The following is a 25578-nucleotide window of genomic DNA, read 5'->3' as shown; positions in this document are numbered from 1 at the left end:
AATAGTGAAGAACTACAGGTCCCAGCATAAACCTGTGAAATCTATGGGATCACATCCTTAGATCTCAGGGGTTTCATGCTGGGTGTTGTAGTCCTTTAAATTGGGGGGGGGGGTCACATCTTTAGATATTAGGAGTTCATGCTGGGACTTGTAGTCCTTCACTTTTGGGGGGAATGTGACCCCCAAAAGTGAAGAACTACAGGTCCCACAATGAACCCCTCAGAGCTGAAGATGCGACCCCCCCCCAACTAGTGAAGAACTACAGGTCCCAGGATGAACCGGTGAAAATCATGGGGGGGGGGGGTCACATTTTTTTTTAATAAAAAGTTATCTTTTTTTTAGAAAGGGGGGGTGTCCCTGAATGGTAGTTTGGAAATGTGGTCACCCTAAGGGGCACAGATGATGGAAAAAAGTACACCCCCCTAAGCTAGTAGGAGCAGCGGAGCGGGGGGGGGGGGTGTAATTCAGATTTTTTTTTTACTTTTTTATTCTGCACTGTCTTTGAAATTGCCCCAGCCCCTGTTCAAATCCAATCCGGGGACAAAACCAGGGACAGACTTGGTCAGGGGACAGTGTCCTCAATCTGGGTGGGGACTGTGCCCTAAAACCGGGGATGTCTGGTCACCCTACCATGGCGCGTTTGCATTGACATGAATGAAGGCGTTTGGTGAGCGGTAAAGCTGAACACTATGTGGCGAATAAATTGTGATGCATATAAGACAACACCGTCCGCAGGCGTGTGTGAGGCTTCGCAAACGCGAGTGAAACGCCTGCTTTTGGCACCAGTGTAAACTTAGGGGGCACAGACACCAATAAAAACCTGACAGGGGTTCTATTCTCTCCCCACTCTGTTCAATACTATGAAAAATGCCTTTATTTTTACTTTTTTTATTTTCTGGGGTCACCAGTGAAGAGTATTAGACCCTCATATATACACATTATGGATGGAGATGAGGGGGACGTCATAGCTCAGTGATGAGTATTATGCCCTCATATACAAAGTATGGATGGGTAGAAGAGAGGACGTCATGGCTCAGTGATGAGTGTGAGGGGAGGATGGATGGAGCCGGGTGATGGCGGGGAGGAGGATCGGTAGGAGGAGGAGAGGAGAAGGGAGGACTCTCCATACACCGATCACACATCGGCCAGGAAGTGTGGTGAGTGTGAGATATGAACGGTGTACGGGGGGGTCGCCATTACTGAGGGGCACACTCTGGGTGTATGGGGGTCACCACTATGGGGGGGAGGGGCGGTCTCGGTCCCGGACACGTACACGGGTTGGGGATGTATCAGGTATGGAGGTCTCAGGAAAGGTGTGCAGAGTGCGGCCAGTAGGGGGCGGTGCAGTGTATCCCCCATAGAGTGTAATAGGGGGTTGTATGTAGACGCCAGTATGAGTACAGCGAGCATGTATTGTAGAAGGCTGACAGACGAAGGAACTAGGAATGAGGTAAACTTTATGGTCACACCTGTGGCTCTGCATTGTTCTGGGCTTTTATTCCTGCATTTCTGGTGCATTTTATTTAGGGCCTCATTCACATGGGTGCATTTAATGAATGTGTGACACTCAAAGGGCAGACTATTCGCTTGAATTAGCTGCCTCATGCGCAACCAAAGCGACAAAAGAAGTTTGTGCACCTTTTCGGGGCATTGAGCTTCGAAAGTTTTGGCGTATTTATCACATGACAAAACACGTCCTGTTAGTTTGGGGTGCCTTTACCAATTAATAGTTAATAATGAATAATTTGTGTTTTTCACACATTCCGGAATGTGTGTGCTTATGCGCACAATGCTGGCTCCTTCTGATGCGAATGAGGCCTTTGCCCGATCTGGTGCGGCTTTGAAATTGTGCGATTTGCACTGCTGATTTAATTGCACCCTAATTTAACAGATGTCTGTGCAAATCGCAATGAAATTAGAAAAAAGTGCAGAAACCGTTTTCGTTATCGCAATAAGGTGCAATTTGTCTTGCGATTTGGAACTCAAATTTCATGACAAGTCACACTTGTGTAAATGGGGGCTTAGGCCTCGTCCACACAGTGCGATTAGCTGCGTCCTCCACGCAGGGACATCTTTTACTGGTACAGGTGTTGCGTGGACCCCCATGCCGGCATCCCATTGTTGTCTATTGGCACGTGCCTCTATGTCACAATTAAGGATGAGCCCTGGCGTGTTCGCATAGAACACGTGCAGAGCCCGCCAGGAAGTGTGCAGGGTGCTGTGCTAATCACAGCCAGGGAGAAATTGTCCCGATGCTCGCCTGCAGGGATCGTGAATAAGGATGAGCTCCGGCGTGTTCGCATAGAACACGTGCGGAGTCCGCCAGGAAGTCGGCAACCGCGCTGCGCTAATCACAGCCAGGAAGACATTTCCTGATGCTCGGCTGCAGAGATCGGGAAATGTCTGCCTGGCTGTGATTAGCGCAGCGCGGGTGCCGACTTCCTGGCGGGCTCCGCACGTGTTCTATGCGAACACGCCGGAGCTTATCCTTAATCATGAAATGTCTCCCTGGCTTTTATTAGCGCAGCACCGTGCACACTTCCTGGCGGTCTCTGCACGTGTTCTATGCGAACACGCCAGAGCTCATCCTTAGTCACAATATGACATGCAGGTCCCCAAACGGCCACACCCTCATGTCATATTGGGACACAGCACCTGTGCCCGTGCAGCTGCGTGTCCCAATAGATAGCAATGGGATGCCAGCATGGAGATGCATGCAACACCTGTGCCAGTAAAAGATGGCCGTGCATGGAGGACGCAGCTAATCGCACTGTGTGAATGAGGCATTGGACTAGATTTAGATGTGTGTCACAGTCTACTCCTCTGAAAAGCGATCCATGTTCAGATCAGTTTTCAGAAGCGATTGACAGGCAGTGAGGGGGGTGAGGTGATGCCTCCCCACCACCTGTTTTAAACAAACTTTTGCCAACAAGCATGGGCGTCCGCTGAACTTTTTTCAGGGGGGGGGCATCATTTTAAGGTCATCCATGCTCGGTCCCTTTTTGACAATGTCATGAAGGGGAGGGGCTTAGTCATTATCACATAAAGCACAGGCATGCAAAGGTTTGAGAAACCTGATGCAACTATCAAGCAACTAGCAACTTTGAATAACAATATCATTAAAAAATGGAGCCCCCCCCAAGGAAATAACCCCCTCCCCCTCTCTGTCAGCTGGAGCCAGAAGAGAGAGCGGCTCTAATTGGATTCGCCGTGCTGCCGTCTTACCTCCTGCCTGCTGTTTTTCTCACCGAGGTTCATGGCACTGATTTCTAGGGGGGGGGGGCAAGCGGCCTCCCTTGCCCTATGGAGCGGACGCCCATGCGGAATCGCGGCCGTACGTTTTTTCAAAAGCCGCGCCTCCTAAGTCTTCTGTTCCGTGATAGGCGGAACATTCAGCTTCCCAGGAGGCACTGTGTTCAGTGTTCGCCTATCACGGAGGCCCTCTTGTCCGAGGACGAGAGGGCCTCCGTGATAGGCGGACACTAAACACAGTGTCTCCTGGGAAGCTGAGTGTTCCGCCTATCACGGAACAGAAGACGTAGGAGGCGCGGCTTTTGAAAAAACGTACAGCCGCGATTCTCTGCATGTCTTGGGTAAGGTAAGGTTAGGTTACCGGCGTATAAGACGACCCCCGACTTTTAAGAAGATTTTAAGGGGTTAGAAAGTCGTCTTATACGCTGGAGAATACGGTAAATGAACTGTAGTGCGTTTCTGCAAAAAGCACCAAAAAACAGAGGTGTGACCCAGGCCTGAGATGTTTAGTAACATAATGGGGTTAAAAAAACAAAAATAATTACAAAAAGAGCAAATAATCGCTACTGTAAGGGGTTCATTTTTTATTGTTGGGACAGTAAAAGTAATATTTACAGTAGCGATTTGCTTTTTTGTACTATAAAGGGCTAATTTTAGTTTTTTTAACCCCATTATGTTACTGGCCGATTAATCAATTATGAAAATTGTAATCGATTAATCTCATCGATTAGTTGGCGATTAATCGATGACTTGTTTCGGCCCTAGTGTGAAGCATTCCGACCACAGCATGTAAACGACTCCATCCACTGCCATTTGCAGCTTAAGCAGCATTTAGTCCCGGTTCACATAGGTGCGATACGGGAACACTGCAAATACACTGCGGGATCCCACATCACACCTGACCCACAAGGCAGTTCACACTGCGCTATGCGAACTGCTGGGAGTGTCAATGTAAAATTAACGACATCCCCATTGCAGTTTGCATATGGCACTGCAAACTGACAGTTCGGACAGGAATCGAATCGCATGGGTGTGAACTCCCACCCGATTCTGGTGCGGACCAAAAAAAAGGGTCTGTATGGTTAAATTTGCATTGCATGTGATTTTCACTGCAGTGTAGTGCGAATCAGTCTCGCAGAGCGCACAAATGTAAACCGGAACTTAAGCGGTGCTAAAAATGCAGATCAACTGTGTTTTTATCGCAACTCCCCCCCCCCCCCCCCCCCAACAACAAGTCTGCATGAGGTCTTATAGTGCTTGTGTGCTGTCACACTTCAGCCATCACACCACAGGAGGAATCTCATTCTTGTCTATGGGGCCTATTCACACAAATGCACCACGCCGCCGTGCGACTTGAATAAAAGTGCAGTTGTGACATTTTTCAGTTTATTTTGCGATCCTCAATTGTAAAAGAAAATCCCCAATTTTGGGTTGTTCTCAGACCAGGAATAGAGGGGAAAACTTCCAATAGGGACCTCTAGCTCTGGTGACAAACAGGGATTTCCTTAATTTGGAGGGATTTTCTTTCACTTCCTGTTTTGCATTGCACTTCCTCATTTGCCCAAATGGATTGCATTCAGCAGACCCATCTCCCACTATTCACTACATGTTTAGAAGTTTTAATGCCACGAGCACAAAGCGTTACAGCATGTAAAAAACACCATCCCCTACCATTTGTAGCCTAACCACTTGCTGACCAGGCCTTTTCTGGAACTGCAGCCTCACATGTGCCATGACTGCAGCCTTACCATTGCATCAATGCAGCCTCACGTGCCATGAATGCAGCCTTACCATTGCCATCAGTGCAGCCTGATCGATGCCCGTCTGCAGCCTCGGAGGGCAGAGGGAGAGGGGAAGGACGAGTGCCGACAGAGTACAAACAGGAGAATCTCTTGTTTACTCTGTGGCCTCTTTAATATAAAGTCCCGCCTCCTATGATAGAACAGTCGTCCAATGGCATCCCAGGAGACTGACTTCCGATACAGACGCTGCTGAGTAAACAGGAGATTCTCTTCATGTAATCTGACGGCGCTCGTCCTGCCCCCTCCCTGTTCCCTCCAAGGCAGCACCGATAAATACGGTATATATCTTTTGTGTATTAAATCAACAGGGGGGCCGCATTTGGCCCGCGGGCCGGACTTTGGCCATGCCTGGCATAGTGCAACCCCAAACCACACTTGTTTATTTTAATGTTTTTTATTAATTTTATTAATTTACTTTCGATTGGCGAAGAAAAAAGGTGAACAGCCACAGAACAATTTCATTGAGCAAGACAACAATAAAACATTATTATACAGGAACCAGAATAATCAGTAGAACAATATCATTCACTTAATGTGTATTACGTATTGAGTGACGTCCCGTAGACAAAGGCGATGTGTTTGGTGTCATAAACTGGTTCGCCTGCGGGAAGAACAAAGAACAAGCCCCACAAAAATTGTTAACTTTTTAAGGAACAACACTTACAAAACAGGGAAATATGTAAGAAAGGGGCAGAAAGAGAGAAGAAAAAAATGGGGGAGGGGGGCTATTTCACAACCAGGGAGGGGTCTGAAGCCAGGAGATCTTTGTATATCATGGAGTATTAACTGGGTCCAGTAGAACCTTGTCTTTCCAAAATGCATAGTGCATGGGCATAGTGCGGTCTTTGTGGTGGGTCATTTTCAGAGCAGCCTTAGCTGGCGCCATGTTGGAAATTGCTGGCCGGGCTCTTAGCAAAGTAAGGCCGCTAATCGGACCACGAGAAAGGTCTGGGAGGATCGCGTTCTCTGTCAGGTGAAAATAGTGGGGTGACCCAGTCATGTGGGTCAATAAGCCCAGGAGAATGCACAGCCCTGTTCAGGTGTGACTGCTCTCCTCTATATCTGGACACGCGCCCCTCACCCCCTAAACCACACTCCTAAAGGGTTTATAAAGGTTCAAATATTTGTATTCAAAATAACAGACATGTTATACTTACCTTCTCTGTGCAGTGGTTTTGCACAGAGGAACCCCAATCCTCCTCTTCTGGGGCCACTCCTGGCTCCTCCTCCCCCTGCTGAGAACTTGGCAAGCCGCTCGCTATGAGGGCACCCGTGCAGGACTTGGCCCCGCCCCCACGCCCTCGTCACTGCATTTGATTGATAACAGCGGGAGCCAATTACTCCTGCTTCTCTCAGAGTTTGGTAAAGGGGGGGAGAAAGAGCAGTGCCGCTGCTCTTGGGCATAGCGCTAAATCGAGATGAGAATCAAGTAAGTATTTAGGGTGGGAGCTGCACTTAAAAGTTTTTTTTACCCTAATCTAGAGAATGCATTAAATCTTTTTAGCCTTGAACCACTTCCTGCCGGGAGGACATACATGGACGTCCTCCCATTTTAGTGGTTATACCAGGTTGATGCCTGTCCCCATCAACCGGGTATCGTTCTTTTCAGCCGGCGATTCCCTGCACTGTAGGAACAATCATAGCAGCAGTTCAGCCTCTTAATTGTTCTTGCAGGTGGCAGGAGGGGACGTGTGTGTGTGTTCTCCCCACCCTCCAGTGCTTCTACTTGCCCGCCCGTGTAATCGGCGAGCCGGAGAAGGAATCAACCAGTGCCAGACGTTGACCATAGAGTTTTCTAAGGAACAGATGGTTCCCGGTCATCTCTATTAGAGGTCGACCGATATGGGTTTTTCTCTGGCCGATGCCGATATTTGGAAATCGGGGCGGCCGATGGCCGATGGCCGATATGTGTTGCCGATTTTTGCGGCCGATATTTTAGGCCAATTTTTTTTTTCCCCTCATCTCAAAAAACCTAGGGTGGAGAGGAGATAATTGTGTAGGGTGGAGTGCAGCCTATCAGTGCCACCTCATTAGTGCCCACCAGTGCAGCCTATCAGTGTCCATCAGGGCCACCTAATTGGTGTCTATCAGTGCCCACCAGTGCATCTCACCAGCGCATATCACCAGTGCATCACCTCATCAGTGCCAACCAGCACATATCCTAATCAGTGCCCACCAGTGCATCTCACCAGTGCATCACCTCATCAGTGCCCACCAGTGCATCTCACCAGCGCATATCACCAGTGCATCACCTCATCAGTGCCAACCAGCGCATATCCTCATCAGTGCCCACCAGTGCATCTCATCAGTGCATCTCACCAGTGCATCACCTCATCAGTGCCAACCAGCACATATCCTCACCAGTGCATCACCTCATCAGTGCCCACCAGTGCATCACCTCATCAGTGCCCACCAGTGCATCTCACCAGTGCATCACCTCATCAGTGCCAACCAGCGCATGTGCCCACCAGTGCATCTCACCAGCGCATATCCTCATCAGTGCTCACCAGCGCATATCCTCATCAGTGCCCACCAGTGCATCTCACCAGCGCATATCACCAGTGCTGAACCTCATCAGTGCCCACTAGTACAGCCCAATATCATTCACTGCCACCTCACTGCCACCAGCGGAGCGCTCCAGGCTCCGTTCCATCTCCCAGCACAAGAAAGTTCCAATGTCCCTGGCCCTGACGTGCTGCCCCGCCTCTGCCTACAATCCCCAGACGGCAGTGCGGGCCTGTAACAGCTAATCGGCGGTGGCCATTGCCGACATCCTCCACTCTGGAAAAAAAACGTCCCCTGACATGCTGCGCGTCCTGCCTCTGCCTACAAACCCCAGAATGCAACACGGGCCGGCAGTTACCGGCCCGCGCTGCATTCTGGGGTTTGTAGGCAGAGCGCGCAGCACGTCAGGGGACGTTTTTTCCCAGAGTGGAGGATGTCGGCAGCGGCCGCCGCCGATTGGCTGTTACAGGCCCGCTGGTTGGCTGCCGCGCTGGGTGTACCAAGATGGTCGCGGCTCCGGAGCTAGGCCGAAGCCGCGGCCTTTCCTGATGCTGTGACCGCGGCGGCAATCCGCCTAGCGCCGGAGCCGTGGCACCGCTAGCGGCCATGTTAAAAATCGGCCTAATTTGGGAAAAAAATCGGCCGATGCCGATTTCTCCAAAACGGCCAAATATCGGCCGACCTCTAATCTCTATGACTCTCAGAGAGTGTTATGATGTCATGCCCCGGCCTGGCAGTTGTAAATACTGCCCTGCACTTGGCTAGAAAGCCAAGATCCTTTTTTTTTTATCTCAGGCTTTCCAGCCTGGAGGAGAGATGTGGGGTCTTATTGATCCCACATCTCTCCATAAAGATGACCTCTCACGCACTATTCCTATTACAAGGGTTGTTTACATTCCTTGTAATATGAATAAAAGTGCTAAAAACTATTTTTTTAAGGGAAATTGTAAAAATAAAAAATGAAAAGTAAAATAAACAATACGTACATCGCGCCCACATATGTAAACGGCGTTCAATCCACACATGTTAGGTATTGCCGCGAACGTTAGAGTGAGAGCAATAATTCTATCCCAAAACGTGCTCTGTAACAATAAACATGTAACCTGTAAAAAAAATAAAAAATGTAAGCGTTGCACATTGAGATTTTTAGATACCGAAGTTTGCCACTATTCCACGAGTGTGCACAATTTTCAAGCATGACATGTTAGTTATCTATTTACTCGGTGTAACATCATCTTTCACATTATACAAAAAAATTGGGCTAACTTTTTTTTTTTTTTAAAACAAACGCACATAAAAAATTGCTGCGCAAATACTACATGACATAAAATGTTGCAACGACCCCCATTTTATTCTCTAGGGTGCCTGCTAAAAAAAACATATACAGTAAAACCTTGGATTGCGAGCATAATTCATCCCAGAAAGATGCTTTTAATCCAAATTTCCCCATATTCCTGTTCTGGGGACAACCTAAAATTAGTTATATTCCTTCACTTTTTGGCGATAAATAAAATAAACTGACAAATAGAAAAAAAAGGGCAACATTCATTGCCTGTGGGGCCCAATCACATCATTACACCGCACTGCCATGCAACTTGTATCATGGTGCAGGAGTGACATAGTGGGATTTGGCCCCCTGGACTTCAATGGGAGTGAATGAAAACGAATTAAGGTCTCATGCCCATGGCTGCAAGGGGGCTGTACAATGTGCATGAGCCTCCAGAACCTCCATAAAACACACAGCTGCTGCATGCAGCCACCCATAGACAGCAATTACAATCTACGGGTTTGCATACACACGCACATATGGACTTAGGCCCCAAACGCAGACAGACGACATTCAGAGCATGCGTCCGTGTGCATCGCACAGCTGCATTTTGTTATCGCTGTTTACGAGCAGCTGTGTGTACCGGGGAAGCTTACACAGTCGTTCTGGAGTTCATGCACGCTGTATGGCACCCTCTCAGCCTTGTATCCAAGCCCCTAATTCATCTCACATTGTTGCATGATGGCTGAAGCGCGACAGTCGCTCAGGTGTGAACAGGAAAGGAAACCCAACCCATGAAAGAAATATAAAATGCAGATACACAAGTGTGAACCCATCTGTACTGAGAGACACATGTGGGCTGCCATTACTGACTTCAACATTTTCTCAGTTACTGACCTGGAAGAAGTTCTCAGATCAGGAAGGTCAGACTCCCGGCTCTGTGTATCTGTTCCAGGTCAGTGATGTATAAAGTGTAGACATTGGGTCAGCATGACAACCATGGGAATGGTCCTTTTTTTTCATTTTTTTGATGGAGTAATGGAGGGTTATAACCCCTGTCAGTTTTTTTTTCACATCTGTGTCCCATTAGGGAGATTTGCCTTCACTTCCTGTTCTCATTACAACCCATAATTTGGAATTTTCATTCATTTTCACTTTCGGTGTTAACAGTAAACTAGGCAAATAGAGGATGAATCTCCCTTAGGCTCGATTCACACCTATGCATGTTGCTTTTGAGCGTTTTTGCAGTGCTTTTTGTGGTGCTTGCTGCATTTTTGAACACACGTTTTTACAGTGATTTGCGTTTTGCGTTTTGCGTTTTTTTTATTTTTTTTTATGAATTCTTTTTTAGCCGGCAATTTTTTTTTTTTTACATTTCCTTTAACAACCAGCTATAAACAGGTTAAAAAAACAAAAAAAAAATGTGAATCGCAGTAAAAACACTGTACTTGCGTTTTGGATGCGGGTCCATTAAATTCTATTACATGCAAAACGCTGCTTTTTGCAGAAAAAAGTCCCTGACCCTTTCCAAAAATGCAGAGGCACAAAAAAGCATTGATGTGAACATGTTCCATAGGAAACCATGTTAAAAAAATGTCCCTGCAAAATGCATAAAAAAACGCATTAGTGTGAATGGAGCATAACAGCGGCACAGACGGCAATAAAATCCTGACAGGTGTTCTCATCCCGCTCTACTCTATCCAAGGGGTTAAGGCAGGGCTCGACAAATCCCGGGCGCCAGGTCGCCATGGCGACTAGAAATAGGGTCCTGGCGACTTGAATTGGAAGGGGGCAAAAAAAAAAAAAAAAAAAAATATATTTTTTTTTTTTTTTTTTTTGAGCTGGGGCCATCTGGTGGTGAGCCGTTGGTATTACAAGTTATTACCACCAGATGTGAGCTGGCGCCATCTGGTAGTGGCCGTTGGTATTACAAGTTAAACATTACAAGTTAAACAGCAATTCTAATGTTGTTTTTCACTATTTTCACTGCCATCTTCTTCCCTCTAATTAGAACCCCCAAACATTATATATATTTTTTATCCTAACACCCTAGAGAATAAAATGGCGATCGTTGCAATACTTTCTGTCACGCCGTATTTGCGCAGCGGTCTTACAAGCGCACTTTTTTGTGAAAAAATTACACTTTTTTTCATTAAAAAATAAGACACCAGTAAAGTTATCCCCATTTTTTTCTATATTATGAAAGATAATGTTACGCCGAGTAAATTCATACCCAACATGTCACGCTTCAAAATTGAGTCCGCTCGTGGAATGCCGACAAACTTTTACCCTTTAAAATCTTCATAGGCGACGTTTAAAAAAAATCTACAGGTTGCATGTTTTGAGTTACAGAGGAGGTCTAGGGCTAGAATTATTGCTCTCGCTCTACCAATCGCAGCGATACCTCACGTGTGGTTTGAACACCGTTTACATATGCGGGCGCTGCTCACGTATGTGTTCGCTTCTGCGCGCAAGCTCGTCGGGACGGGGCGCGTTTTCTGGCTCCTAACTTTTTTACCTGGCTCCTAGATTCCAAGCAAATTTGTCAACCCCTGGGTTAAGGTACGTTACACCCCATTTTGAATGGCACACAAACACACTAAGGCAACACGGCTCCAGCACGCATGCATTGCAATGAGCCACAACGCACGGTTCCTCTCTACTGCTGTGGTGCAATGCATCAGAAAAATGCCGCAGGTCTACGTCTTTTGGTCTGTTCCTGTGTGTTGGTTGGCAGTTTATTCCAAATGAATGGGCTGCCTCAAAGTGGTTGTAAACCTCAGGTATGAAATATGAACAAAGCATATGCCTCTATAGTGTGTACTTGTCTCAATTGAGACCACTAAGTGTCATTTCTGTCTGCTGCATCATTCCTCTGCTATCAGCATGAAATCACTTCTGACAAGTTTTCCTGACACCAAGAGAAAAAAGGTGGCAGGGGAGGGATCTCCAGTCGATTGACAGCCTCAGCTCTGTTCCTGTGTGCTGTGTGAAGGGGGGGTGGGATCCCGTCTCTCCAATCAGCTCTTAGACCTCTTTCACACTGAGGTGCTTTACAGGCGCTATAGCACTAAAAATAGCGACTGCAAAGTGCCTGTAAAGTGCATATCCCCTCACTCCAGTGTGAAAGCCAGCGCAGAGTGCTTTCACACTGGAGCGGTGCGCTGGCAGGACACTCAAAAAAGTCCTGCAAGCAGCTTCTTTGCAGCGCTTTAGGAGTGATATATACACCGCTCCTAAAGCACCCCTGCCAATTGAAATCAATGGTCAGTGTCACCGAAGCGCCGCTTTCTGGGCACTTTTAACCCTTTTTCGGCCGCTAGTGTGGGTTAAAAGCACCCTGCGAACGCCCAGCGCTGCTCAGTGTGAAAGTGTTTTTAGAGGTCTCTTCACAAATGTGCATAGTGTAATGCCCCGTACACACGATCCGAAAATCGTACGGAAAATGCCGCTTTCGAAACGATCGTACGATAATCGGATCATTAGTACAGCGCTTCCGAGAGCCGATCAGGACAGTTCATCCGATTTTATTTATCGCACATGCCCGAAAATCTTTTTCGTACGATGCCAGATCGTCCGATTTTCGTATAATCAGTACAGCTGTTTTTGCGAAAATGCAATACAACACATGACATCACTTCTAATTTTTTATTCTGCCGTACGAGAATTTTCGTGACTTTAGTAAACTCATCAGATTCGACATGAGATTAGCATACAAAATAAAACGGACGATCATTCGTCCGATAATCGGATCGTGTGTACGGGGCATTACTTTAGCTCTCCACCACCCTTTTTCTGAACCCTCAAACACGCTTTTAAAATGTTCATCTTTGTACTGATGCAGATAAGAAAAGACTGCAGATAAACAGGTACAGCATATGTAGGATGATTTTTTTTCATCTCTGTGTATCACCTGAGGCCAGTCATTTCACTGGGTATTACAACCCACAGTAGGGCATGACACAATTCACCAAAAAAGGGGAAGGCGCAAACCCCTAGTGCATTATCCAAGTGATCAGCACAGCTCTGACGAAGGGGGTGCACCCCTGAAACGTGTCAGCATGCACATGTGAGGGATTAGAAACCCCTAGATCAGGGATTTTCGAACTATGGCCCTCCAGCTGTTGCGGAACTTCACCTCCCGTGAGGCATTGAAAAAATCTCTGACATTCACAGACACGACTAGGCATGATGGGAATTGTAGTTCCTGAACAACTGGAGGGCTGTAGTTTGAAGACCCCTGACCTAGATTTTCCACCTCACGTCACCCTTCCATGTATATGCTATATACTTGTGTACCTTTTTGTGAGTATGAATTTCATTGGTTGCTTTTTATATCAATACATTTCCTTTTTTACTTGGATAATGCACTAGAGGTTTTCGCCTTCCCCTTCTTTGTTTTTTGTAGTTCCACATGGGATATCCCCATCCAGGGAGGACTGCATCCACGGGGCATTTTGACCATATATGTGATGTGATATTGGTTGGCTGTCCCTTTTGGCGAGGACCACTGAGCACCGGGAGTGTTTGACTGTCTATTGATGACACAATGCTCAGGAATGGAGAAGTGTGAATGAGCACCACAAGGGCTCATTCCTAATGTATATGTTGTGCTGCACCATACAGCCTGCTCTAATGCAGTCCCATTGCATAGACAAGGCACTTTCCTTTTTCTCCTATAGTACAGTTCACACCATGGTGCTGCAGTGATTGGATCAGGGGTGGATGAACCTCACACTCCCCCCCCCCCCCCTCATCCAATCACAGAACACCTTGCATTCATTGAAAAGAAGGGAACTGTACGTTTCAGCACCAGACATTCAGTGATAATGAAAGTCGGAACATCACGCTACACAGCAGCGACCGCACATTGCACAAACTTTATTAGTATTGATTTACTTTAACAGTGCAAATAGTCAAAATATAGTTATTGGACAGAGGTCACCATTAAATGGCTGGAAATAGCAGTTAAAGGACACATTAGTTACTGTTATCTGCAGCCTAGAAACTGTATGACTGCAACTTTGTAGATTTTCACCCTTTCTTTTTCCAGCAGCCATAAAATGAATGAATTACCAGTCTGTGAGAGTTCACCGACCAGGAACTGGGAGCTGGGAACTTTTGTTAATAGGCGTAAGAACTTTAAAAGCAGGGTGAGGCACGTGTCTGAGCGGCTTCATTCTGTGACACTCCGTAGGATGATGATGGAGGGAGTATCCTATTGTGCTTGGGGAATTGTTTCCTTGTTGGCGAAAATTGGACCTCTTTTTATAAGGTTGTTTTTTGCAGATAAACTGAAGGATTCGGACTCGTGCACATGGGAAGTTTGGCCCATTCAGTGCACAAAAGGGCTGTTTTCGGGGAGGCACAGGTGCAACTTACAACCCACGCCCAGCAGCCTGTCAAAAATGAATGGCAGACTGAAATATGTGTCTGCTGTACACAGCTGGATGCTGTTCCCATTGGTACTTGTGTATGGGGCTGTATGCCTTGATTGTAGAAGGTCTGCATTTGGGGTATACATCCCTATACACATACAACCCCTGTATACGAGGCCCGCTCAGAACCGCATGCAGCCATGTACAGCAGCTGCATATTTAAGCCTGTCATTGATTTTGAAAGGCTCTCAGCAGCGGGCTGTACACTGCATCTATGCGTCCTGGGCGCCCAGTTTTTACACTGTATGGCCAAATACCCATGTGCATGAAGTCTTGGGTCTCTTTCAGACAGGCGGGTGGGGGGCAGTAAAAATACTTTAAGTGGTTAAACTTCCTGCATTTACACACAGAAGTTTTATCTAAGAAGGAAGTTTGTTATAATGTTTCATGTTAAAAACTTGGCAGACTGCCCTTACACACAGAAGTTTATCCCTTTGATCTAAGAAGGAAGCATTAGTTACAATGTTTCCCGTTAAAAACTTGGCAGACTGCCCTTACACACAGAAGTTTATCCCTTTGATCTAAGAAGGAAGCTTTAGTTACAATGTTTCTTGTTAAAAACTTGGCAGACTGCCCGGATATTTTCTTTTGACAGCTGATAAGTCTCTCCACTTGTTATATGAAAGAATCGGCAAACTCTGCATTAGAGATCGTCAGGGGGGTTGAATCGAGATGAAGATTTTTTAACGATTAATTTTGCAGCTCTATTACATGCCACATGTGGCATGTAATTTGTTTTGGGTGGGGGGGGGGGGGTTGAGTACCTGTCCCACTTCCTTCTTCCATCTTCTCGCCACCTAGGCGGCGGCCCCTCCTGCTCTACAATCTTCTGGGACATGTCACAGGTCCCAGAAGATTGCCTGGCCACTAGGGAGCGCAGCCACAAGCTGTCACAGCTGGGAGTCAACAGTTGCAATGAAAGGCCGCAGAGAGGACCGAGGCTTCAGGCAGCCGAGTCGCTAGACCGTGGGACAGGTGAGTGTCTGTTTATAAAAGGTCAGCAGCTACACTTTTTGTAGCTGCTGACTTTTATTAAACTGGAAAACGAGTGGAACTCCGCTTTAACAACCGAGGCAGAGCTGTTCACATGCCAAAGCCACAATAATTTGCTTCATGGGTGCGTCATTTTTGACTTGGGGTGCAGAGTTTCATAAGTGGCATCACACTCACCTATTGAGTTCAGTGGGGCCACACCACAACCACCTGCATTATAGGGCTAGGTGGTGAGAAAGCTGTATAATGTCTCCTCACCGCCTGTCAAATGCCCTAAAAAGCGTTTCAAACACGTGAACTCCAACGTGGCAAGAGGCAAGTCCTCAGGGTTCTGCGAGATGAAAAGTTTTCTTTGTTTTTTGTCTGTTTGCTGAACTTGATGTACTTTACTAATCAGGCGATGTAACTTTCTACTTTCCTCAAGCTTCCTCTCCACCAGTGACAAAATAAAGCAGTAAATGATAACATCGAATTGCACTGTTACATTGGACATATTCTTTATTGCTAAAACAAAGCTCTTTTACTGTCTTGCTTGGATGGGTAAATAAAGAGTAATAGAATGGTTGAAATACCTTCTGTGAAGAAAATGCAGCTTTATGCTCCCTTCAGTGCTGACCGTAGATTTGAACTCCTTCTTCAGATTGCCTAATCCTGGCTTCATTGGAGATTATGTGATCAAGACTGACACCAGTATTTTACTGTAGATGTCCTAAGCAGCAGTTCAGCTGCGATTTTTAGATGCGGTTCCGATACACATTTTTGGAGCCGGTGGGGCAGATCCACAAAAGAATTACGCCGGCTTATCTCTTGATACGCCGCGTAATTTCAAATTTTTCACGTCGTATCTTTGTTTTGTATCTACAAAACAAGATACGACAGCATCTCGGATCGATCCGACAGGCGTACGTCTTAGTACGCCGTCGGATCTTAGATGCAATTTTTCGGCGGCCGCTAGGTGGCGTTTCCATCGAATTCCGCGTCGAGTATGCAAATTAGCTAGTTACGGCGATCCACGAACGTACATCCGGCCGGCGCATTTTTTTACGTAGTTTGCGTTCGGCTTTTTCCGGCGTATAGTTAAACCTGCTATATGGTGGCGTACTCAATGTTAAGTATGGCCGTCGTTCCTTTTTGTTTTTTACATTGTTTTACGTTCGTTTTTTACATTGTTTGTGTAAGTCGTTCGCGATTAGGGATTTGCGTAGAATGACGTCACCGTCGTGAGCATTGGCTTGTTCCGGGTTAATTTCGAGCATGCGCACTGGCATACCCCCACGGACAGCGCATGCGCAGTTAAAAAAACGTTGTTTACTGACGGGTCACAACGTATTTACATAAAACACGCCCCCATCACAGATTTGAATGCCGCGCCATTACGCCGCCAAAGATACACTACGCCGCCGTAACTTACGGCGCAAATTCTTTGAGGATTCGAAAAAAAATAAGTTACGGCGGCGTAGTGTATCTTAGATACGCTGCGCCCGGCGGAGAGATGCGCCGCTGTACGTGGATCTGGCCCAGTGTCTTTACATTAACCAGGAGCGTGACGGAAAGCTGCCTGCTGTGTTCTCAACGGATGACTAGTTAACTGTCAGAGGGGGTAGGACACTTATCTGAGCATGCAGCCTGGCAGTCCAGGAAAGTGCGAGCCAGTTCCCTCCCTTCCTTCTGAACCATACCAGGCCACATAGGGTGGGTGCTTTGGGGAAGGTGGGGACTCTGCCCCCTGCACCCCAAAGCACCTTGTCCCCACGTTTTCCCCGCAACCCTGGCCGGTGGTTGTGGGGGACTTAAGGCAGGGGGCTTATTGGTACCTGCAAGCCCACTTTAACAAGGGGGCCCCCAGATTGTAGCTCCCCCCCATGAGAATGAGTATGGGGTACATTGTGCCCCATACTCATTTACCAAAGAAAATGTCTATTAAAAAAAATTATGTCCCCCCGATGCAGATCCATCGTCAATCATGACGCCCACCACCACCGCCAACCTGGAAAAAAAAAAGTTTGCTCCTGCTGAAAGCTCCTGCCGTCTGACAGTTCTAAAATAGCTAAGGGGCGGGAACGCCCGGCAACTTCAGGTGACCCTGCCCCCTGTGACATCACTGACCCAGCATGCATCGGTCAATGACGTCACAAGGGGGCTCTGAGCAGAAAGCCATGACTATCTGTAGTTGGATCCTAACTCTGCCCCTCCAGCGCTCACTGGACTGACAGATTTTGGAGGGAGTGGGAGCGGCTGGCTCACTCTCCCAGCGGCTCGCTGAGCCACCTGTCAGTCCAGGCTTCTGGGTGGATCTCGACTGTAAACTTGGGATCAATCCACCACCTGGAGTGACGTCATACAACATAGGACTTTATCCCACTGTCGGGTCAGAGGAGTGCAGACCGGATTGCACTCCTGTGATCCATAGGAGAAGCATGGCCAAAAAAGCTTTGGCTGTTCTTCCCCTTTTATGTACTGTGGACTGTAAATATGTGTTCAAATGGCTGACATCTTTTATGAATTTTTTTTATCTCTGTTGGAGGGTCTAGCCAATCTTGACTCTGATCTTCCCCTTTGGCTGGTCTCAAGCTGCAGTGCCTAGGCATTCTTAAATGTGGCCAGTACTAAAGAAGATAACCCTTTAATTATGAAATATTTGTAAATGAGGCCTTATTAAAGCAAGGCAAATAGACTCAATGATCTGCAAAGTGGTTTTCAGATGGTCAATAAGGGCTCATGCACATGGGTGTGGCCAGGGGGACAAGAAAAGCAGGCGGTTGAGCGACACTATTCTGTCCCTATACCCCCCCCCCCACCAACTGCCCACCTAAACAAGGGCATGCAGCCGCTGTACGATGTACACATGTTGCAGCAGCAGCATAATGGCATGTCGCATTCAGCAAGCTGTACCAAAGCTGAACCTGACCCATTCATGTGAATGGGGCTGAGCAATAGCATGTTGGACAATTTTTTGGATGTTAATTTTTGTGTGTCCTTGTTTTCTCCAAAATTGTATTTTCTTATTTTTCTCAAGTCGTCTTCCAGGGTAGCATCTGAGAGATAAACTCCACTCCTCCTACCTCTCAGATACTGCCCTGGAAAAAGTGTGACCAGGTACCTAACACCTGTTATTTTTCTTTGTCTACTTTTCTTTCTTTTCTTTTTTTTTCTTTTCCTTTCCTTTTTCCTTTTTCTTTTCCTTTTCTCTTCCTTTTTCCTTTTTCTTTTCCTTTTCTCTTCCTTTTTCCTTTTCTCTTCCTTTTTCCTTTTCTCTTCTTTTTCCTTTTCTCTTCTTTTTTCTTCTTTTTCTTTTCTCTTCTTTTTCTTTTCTCTTCTTTTCCTTTTCTCTTCTTTTCCTTTTCCTTTTTCCCTTTTTCTTTTCCCTTTTTCTCTTCTTTTTCTTTTCCCTTTTTCTCTTCTTTTTCTTTTCTTTTCCCCTTTTTCTCTTCTTTTTCTTTTCTTTTCTTTTCCCCTTTTTTCTCTTCTTTTCCCCTTTTTTCTCTTCTTTTCCCCTTTTTTCTCTTCTTTTCCCCTTTTTTCTCTTCTTTTCCCCTTTTTTCTCTTCTTTTCCCCTTTTTTCTCTTCTTTTCCCCTTTTTTCTCTTCTTTTCCCCTCTTTTCTCTTCTTTTCCCCTTCTTTTCTCTTCTTCTTTTCCCTTTTTTTTTTTTTTCCCCCCCTACACAATTTTCTTTTCTTTCCCTTTTTTCCCTTAAATTTTTGAATGTTGCGCTTCACCCAGTGCATAACAACACAATTTGTTGCACGTTTTTCCAGAAAAATGCTTCTCTGCTTGCCTTGTTTGGGGTGCCATTAACAATAAATGTCACTGCAAGTGCAACACACAATTTTGTGAGCGGTTACGAATCGTTCAGGTGTGAAGGGGGCCTTAATTCTCATTGGTTCCTTCTGGGATATTGCACAATCATCATTGCTTTCTGGAATTAGCTTTGCTGGTTTGTAGAGACAAGGATGGCGTCATTCTGGTCAGGATGTAGTAAAAAAAAAAGTGAAGTTTTACGGTTTGAATTAGTAAAGTTTATGTAACGCTTATCTTCCTCTCATTGCTAGAACTTCCTGATCAGATAATATTTAGTTTCAGCTGCTGCATCCTGCCTGGGATACTGTAACAAACTCTAAGTATTACAAAACAGTCCATAAAGCTTGTGGTCCCTGAATAGCACAATGTTTCCCAATGTGAGTTTTACCTGTAGAGTTCCTGCAGTGAGTCAGCACTATTGTGTCCCCTGGGTGGGAGGTGAACACTTGGAGGAAGCTGAGTACTCAGGAGTGCCGTCTGGTTATTGTTACAGGACTCGGCTGGAGGAGCTCACCTGAGCCGGCGAGATGAGCGACAAAGCAGTGACGCCCCCCAAAGGGGAAGATCAGGGGTCTACCAGAGTCATCACTGTCATCTTCTTGGCTCTGCTCATCGACCTTCTTGGATTTACTCTTATTTTACCCTTGATGCCTTCCATACTGGATCACTTTGGCAAGTCTAATGTAAGTAGTGACACACTAAGAGGCTTGTGTACATGGAAATCTGCATTTCAGGGTGTCAAGCACAGTCAGAAGATGAAATTTGATTTGAGTCCTACAGGTACAGTCATTTCCAGTGAATTGCATTGCTTGCAGTTTCTCTTTTACAGTCATGTCCCGGCTGTGCTTTTCATGTATAAGCATCAGTGAGGATGCAGTGTAAATGGCAAGTACAGCATGCCCTTGCATGCTTTTGACACATGTTTTAGGTGATTCTTGCAAAATTAACATATATTGTAAACTGACTACTTCTTCATTACTAGGACTTCTCCAGGGCCTCTTCTATATCCTGGAGCTCCCTATCCTAATCTGTCCAAATATCTCATACTCTTTCCAACTTAACTGGTTAAGACCCGGATCATTATGCAGGTTAAGGACCTTGCCCTTTTTTGCGATTCGGCACTGCGTTGCTTTAACTGACAATTGCGCGGTCGTACGATGTGGCTCCCAAACAAAATTGGCGTCCTTTTTTTCCCACAAATAGAGCTTTTTTTTGGTGGTATTTGATCATTTTGCAATTTTTATTTTTTGCGCTATAAACAAAAATAGAGCGACAATTTTAAAAAAAATTCAATATTTTTTTTCTTTTTGCTATAATACATATCCCCAAAAAAAGATATAAAAAAAATGTTTTCCTCAGTTTAGGCCGATACTTATTCTTCTACATATTTTTCGGGGAAAAAAAATCGTAATAAGCGTTTCGTTTGCGCACAAGTTATAGCGTTTACAAAATAGGGGGTAGTTTTATGGCATTTTTATTAATATTTTTTTTTTACTAGTAATGGCGGAGATCAGCGATTTTTATCAGTACTGCGACATTATGGCGGACACTTCGTACACTTTTGACACATTTTTGGGACCGTTGGCATTTTTATAGCGATCAGTGCTATAAAGATGCTTTGATTACTATAAAAATGCCACTGGCAGGGAAGGGGTTAACACTAGGGGGTGAGTAAGGGTTAATCATGTTCCCTGGGTGTGTTCTAACTGAAGGGGGGGGGGTTTAGACTCACTAGGGGAAATGACAGATCGCTGTTCATACATTGTATGAACAGACAATAAGTAATTTCTCCCCCTGACAGGACCGGGAGCTGTGTGTTTACACACACAGCTCCCGGTTCCCGCTCTGTAACGAGCAATCGCGGGTGATCGCGCCCGCCGGGCACGCGCGTCGGCGTCAGGGGCGTGCGCCCCTATTGGCTGAACGGCGAGATGACGTAGATCTACGTGATCTCGCCCAGCAGAGCCGACCTGCCGCCGTATAACTGCGGCGGCTGGTCGGCCTAGCAGTTAAGTGGTTAATGCCCGGTTCACGCTGGTGCGACATGCGCTCTGACTTTGAGAGCACGTGTCACATGACAAGTTGTGCCCCATTCAGTGCAATGGAACAGTTCTAATTGGAGTGACTTGAGTTGCTCCGACTTAGTAAAAGGTTCCTGCACTACTTTTGTTCTGACTTTGGCATGACTTGAATTGACTTCTGTCAAAGTCGTGCTGAAGTCGCGCTGGGATGTCGGCTTCGAAGTCGCTGCAGTGTGATCCGGGCCTTAAGCAGAACTAATATCATCATACTTCTCCTCTACAGCGGTTCGAAGTTCACAAGAGGTCCTCCGCTGGCATCTTCTCCCCTGATCATTCCAGGTGCCGATCTTCAGCCACCTTCATAGCACAGCAGTCAGTTGTCCCTGCACACAAGGACCAATGCTGGCGATGTAAATGGAGCCGTGCAATTGCAGCTCTGTTTACATGCCACATCAGACTGTGAGAAGACATGTAATTGTATTTTATTGCAGACGAGACATTGCATGTTTCTTCTGCGATAAATAGCCTGTCTGCTTGTAATTTTTTTTCTTATGTTGCCTTCAGTTCTGCTTTAAGATGATCCCTGAAAACTCATCTCTTCAGTAAAGCCTATACTGGCTGCACCTAAAAACTGAAATATGACCTACTCCATCAACTCCTCTCCATACAGCTATCATCTTTTATATCACTTACCCCTCGTTTTTAGGTTGTAAGCTCTCACGAGCAGGGTCCTCCTAAACCTCTTGTATTGAATTGTTTTGTAACTGTACGGTCTCACTAGTGCAGAAATGTGGTGCTGTATAAATCATTTATATATTAATGTACAACAGGGGTGCCCAACCTTTTTGAAGAGCGAGGGCCACTTAAGCGACTTGGTAACTGGTCAAGGACCACAATGAGCGGAGCGGGCAGATGACAGGTCCCTGTCCACACTGCATATGCAGAGCGTACATGGACACAGCCCGCTCTACTCTATGGGCCCTCCAATCCCATCTGCCCAGACGGAAGAGGACCAATTCTCTTCTGTATTTTTTGCAGATCTGATTGGAGGTAGGCCCCTCAATAGAGGTGAATGGAGGGTCCAATTGGGTCTGCCTGGAAAACAGACAGGCAGACCCAATCAAACCGATCGTGCGAAAGGGGCCTAAGGTATTTAGGCTGATGCACTGTGGTTTACCCACACATTGGGTGCAGCGCAATGCATCTGTGGCTTTCCTGCGGGTTAGCTGCACTTTGCCAAAGACTTCTATTATATCTTGCAGGTGTGGTACACTTTTTTTTAAAGTACATCAAAACTCCTGCATTCAGAAAGCACACCAAACCCGCAGGTAATGACAGAATCTATGGTGCAGTGCACCTGTGGATCAGTTTGAAAGCAGCTCAGTAAATACTGCATAACAGATTATTATTATTATTATTTTAATACAGGATTCATATAGCACCAACAGTTTGCACAGCACTTAACAACATAAGGGAAGACGGTACAGTTACAATACAAATCAATACAGGAGGGATCAGAGGGCCCTGCTTACAGTCTAGAAGTGTGTGTGTATATATATATATATATATATATATATATATATAATATATCTACACACACACACACTCACGTCCCAGAGATTTATATATTTATAATTATAAGCAGCTGCTTAAGTATATCATAAGTGCCCGTTCACACTACCTTGACTTGGGATCCGACTTGTGTCGCCCGACATGAGAAATTACATTAACCACTTAAGACCCAGACCTTTAGGCAGCTAAAGTACCCGGCCAGGTTTTGCGATTCGGCACTGCGTCGCTTTAACAGACAATTGCGCAGTCGTGCGAAGTGGCTCCCAAACAAAATTGGCGTCCTTTTTTTCCCACAAATAGAGCTTTCTTTTGGTGGTATTTGATCACCTCTGTGTTTTTTTTTTTTTTGCGCTATAAACAAAAATAGAGCGACAATTTTGAAAAAAATGCAATATTTTTTACTTTTTGCTATAATATCCCCCAAAAATATATAAAAAAAATTTTTTCCTCAGTTTAGGCCGATACGTATTCTTCTACCTATTTTTGGTAAAAAAAAACGTTTATCGGTTGGTTTGCGCAAAATTTATAGTGTTTACAAAATAGGGGATAGTTTTATTGCATTGTTATAATTTTTTTTTTTTTTTTTTACTACTAATGGCGGCGATCAGCGTTTTTTTTTTCGTGACTGCGACATTATGGCCGACACTTCGGACAATTTTGACACATTTTTGGGACCATTGTCATTTTCACAGCAAAAAATGCATTTAAAATACATTGTTTATTGTGAAAATGACAATTGCAGTTTGGGAGTTAACCACGGGGGGCGCTGAAGGGGTTATGTATGACCTCATGTGTGTTTACAACTGTAGGGGGGTGTGGCTGTAGGTGTTACACACAGCTCCCCGTTCTTCAGCTCCGGGGACCATTCGCGGGAATCCAGCGGCGATCGGGTCCGCGGGTCCTGGAGCTTCGGACCGCGCCCGCGACCCACGGCTGGGTACTAGCACAGGACGTACCTATACGTGCATGTGCCCAGCCGTGCCATTCTGCCGACGTAAATGTGCAGGAAGCGGTCCTTAAGTGGTTAAAGTGAATTAGAGCCGTATTAACCACTTAAGGACCGCCTACCGCCGATATACGTCGGCAGAATGGTACCGCTGGGCACAATCGCGTACCTGTACATGATTGTATAAAGCCCAGCGGTGGGTTGCGGGCGCGCTCCCGGGACCCGGTCCGAAGCTCCGTGACCTCGGCCGCGGGACTCGCGGACCCGATCGCCGCTAGAGTCCCGCGATCGGTCCCCGGAGCTGAAGAACGGGGAGAGCCGTGTGTAAACACGGCTTCCCCGTTCTTCACTGTGGCGCTGTCATCGATTGTGTGTTCCCTAATATAGGGACTCCCAATCAATGACGTCAGACCTACAGCCACACCCCCCTACAGTTGTAAACACACTTCAGAGAACACAACACCTACAGCGCCCCCTGTGGTTAACTCCCAAACGGCAACTATCATTTTCACAATAAACAATGCATTTTTAATGCATTTTTTGCTGTGAAAATTACAATGGTCCCAAAAATGTGTCAAAATTGTCCGAAGTGTCCGCCATAATGTCGCAGTCACGAAAAAAAATCGCTGATCGCCGCCATTGGTAGTAAAAAAAATAAAAAAAAAATAATAAAAATGCATAACTATCCCCTATTTTGTAAACGCTATAATTTTTGCGCAAACCAATTGATAAACGCTTAACAAAAATAGGTAGAATACATATCGGCCTAAACTGAGGAACATTTTTTTTTTTTATATATATGTTTTTGGGGGATATTTATTATAGCAAAAAGTTAAAAATATTGCATTTTTTTCAAAATTGTCGCTCTATTTTTGTTTATAGCACAAAAAATAAAAACCGCAGAGGTGATCAAATACCACCAAAATAAAGCTCTATTTGTGGGAAAAAAAGGACGCCAATTTTGTTTGGGAGCCACGTCGCACGACCGCGCAATTGTCAGTTAAAGCAACGCAGTGCCGAATCGCAAAAAATGGACCTGGTCTTTTACCTGCATTTTGGTCCGGGTCTTAAGTGGTTAATGTACACTACTGAGGTCGCTCCAACTTCAAAAAAGGTTCCTGTACTACTTCAAGGCGACTTGTACCCATTGATTTCAATGAAAGTCGCCTCCAAATCCTCCACAGAGCTTGTTTGATTGGCCACTGGCAAAGTTGCCTGTCCTGGAGACGACTTGAAGTTGCCTCCCAAAGTCATGCCAACTTTCATGTCGCTGTAGTGTGAACCGGCACTAAATGTTTAGCAAGCGCATTACAAATGCATCTTAAATAAGATTCAGTTAATACCGAGCACACTTGTTTCTGACTGATGCCTTTGTACACAAGCCCTAAAGCTGTCCATAGATGTCCCAATCGCCATAAAATTTTCTGAAAATAATAGTAACACGTATGTGCAGCAGCAAATAGGTTGGGCTTTAACGTCCACACACTGCACATATGCGTTAGCAGTGTTTTCTCTGGGGAGCTGCGGTGGCTCAACGCGATTTGGCACTGCGCTGACAAGCCATTTACCTCTGCAGCTAGGGGTTCGGATCCCGGTCTCAGCTACATGTGAATTGAGTTTGGTGGTCTCAGCCCGGCTCCCGGTGGGTGTGCTATGCGAGGTAAGCCTGCGCTTAGTACGCCCACCCTCCTCCCACAAAAACCACCACACTTACACGCACTCAAAATTGGGTTAACATGCACGCACTTTGACCACGCGGTCTCTAAAAAGAGAGGCGAAGGACTAACGGGGCTGGTTGAGCGGGCTAGATCCTCTCACTCCCTTATAGGGAGTCCCTCTGCCCCCGTTGGGCTTCAAAGCGGAGCAGGTAGGGCGGGCTGACCCCCTCACACACCCACCATTGCCACCCGGGGCATGGAGAAAGGTGGCAGATTGCCTCTGGGGGAGGCCTGCCTACTCCCAACTCCTGCAGTCTGGCTCCTC

General features: G+C 46.1%; 1 protein-coding gene across 2 annotated transcripts in view; it reads left to right on the top strand.

Moving 5' to 3' along the window:
* The window catches only part of MFSD10 (major facilitator superfamily domain containing 10), a 96208-nt gene that overhangs the window by 11527 nt on the left and 59103 nt on the right, over positions 1–25578 (top strand). The window contains exons 1-2 of one of the 2 annotated variants that reach the window (XM_040335335.1): positions 1052–1157; positions 19550–19739. In XM_040335335.1, coding sequence (XP_040191269.1) covers positions 19584–19739 — 156 coding nt within the window. In that variant the 5' untranslated portion in view covers positions 1052–1157; positions 19550–19583. Of the gene's footprint in view, positions 1–1051; positions 1158–19549; positions 19740–25578 lie in introns of those variants that run through there. The other variant, XM_040335336.1, reaches the window with a different exon arrangement.

The sequence above is a fragment of the Rana temporaria genome, chromosome 1, assembly GCF_905171775.1.
Source record: "Rana temporaria chromosome 1, aRanTem1.1, whole genome shotgun sequence".
Classification (NCBI taxonomy): domain Eukaryota; kingdom Metazoa; phylum Chordata; class Amphibia; order Anura; family Ranidae; genus Rana; species Rana temporaria.
The sequence above is the reverse complement of the archived record's forward strand: the minus strand, read 5'-3'. Positions and strand labels throughout refer to the sequence as shown.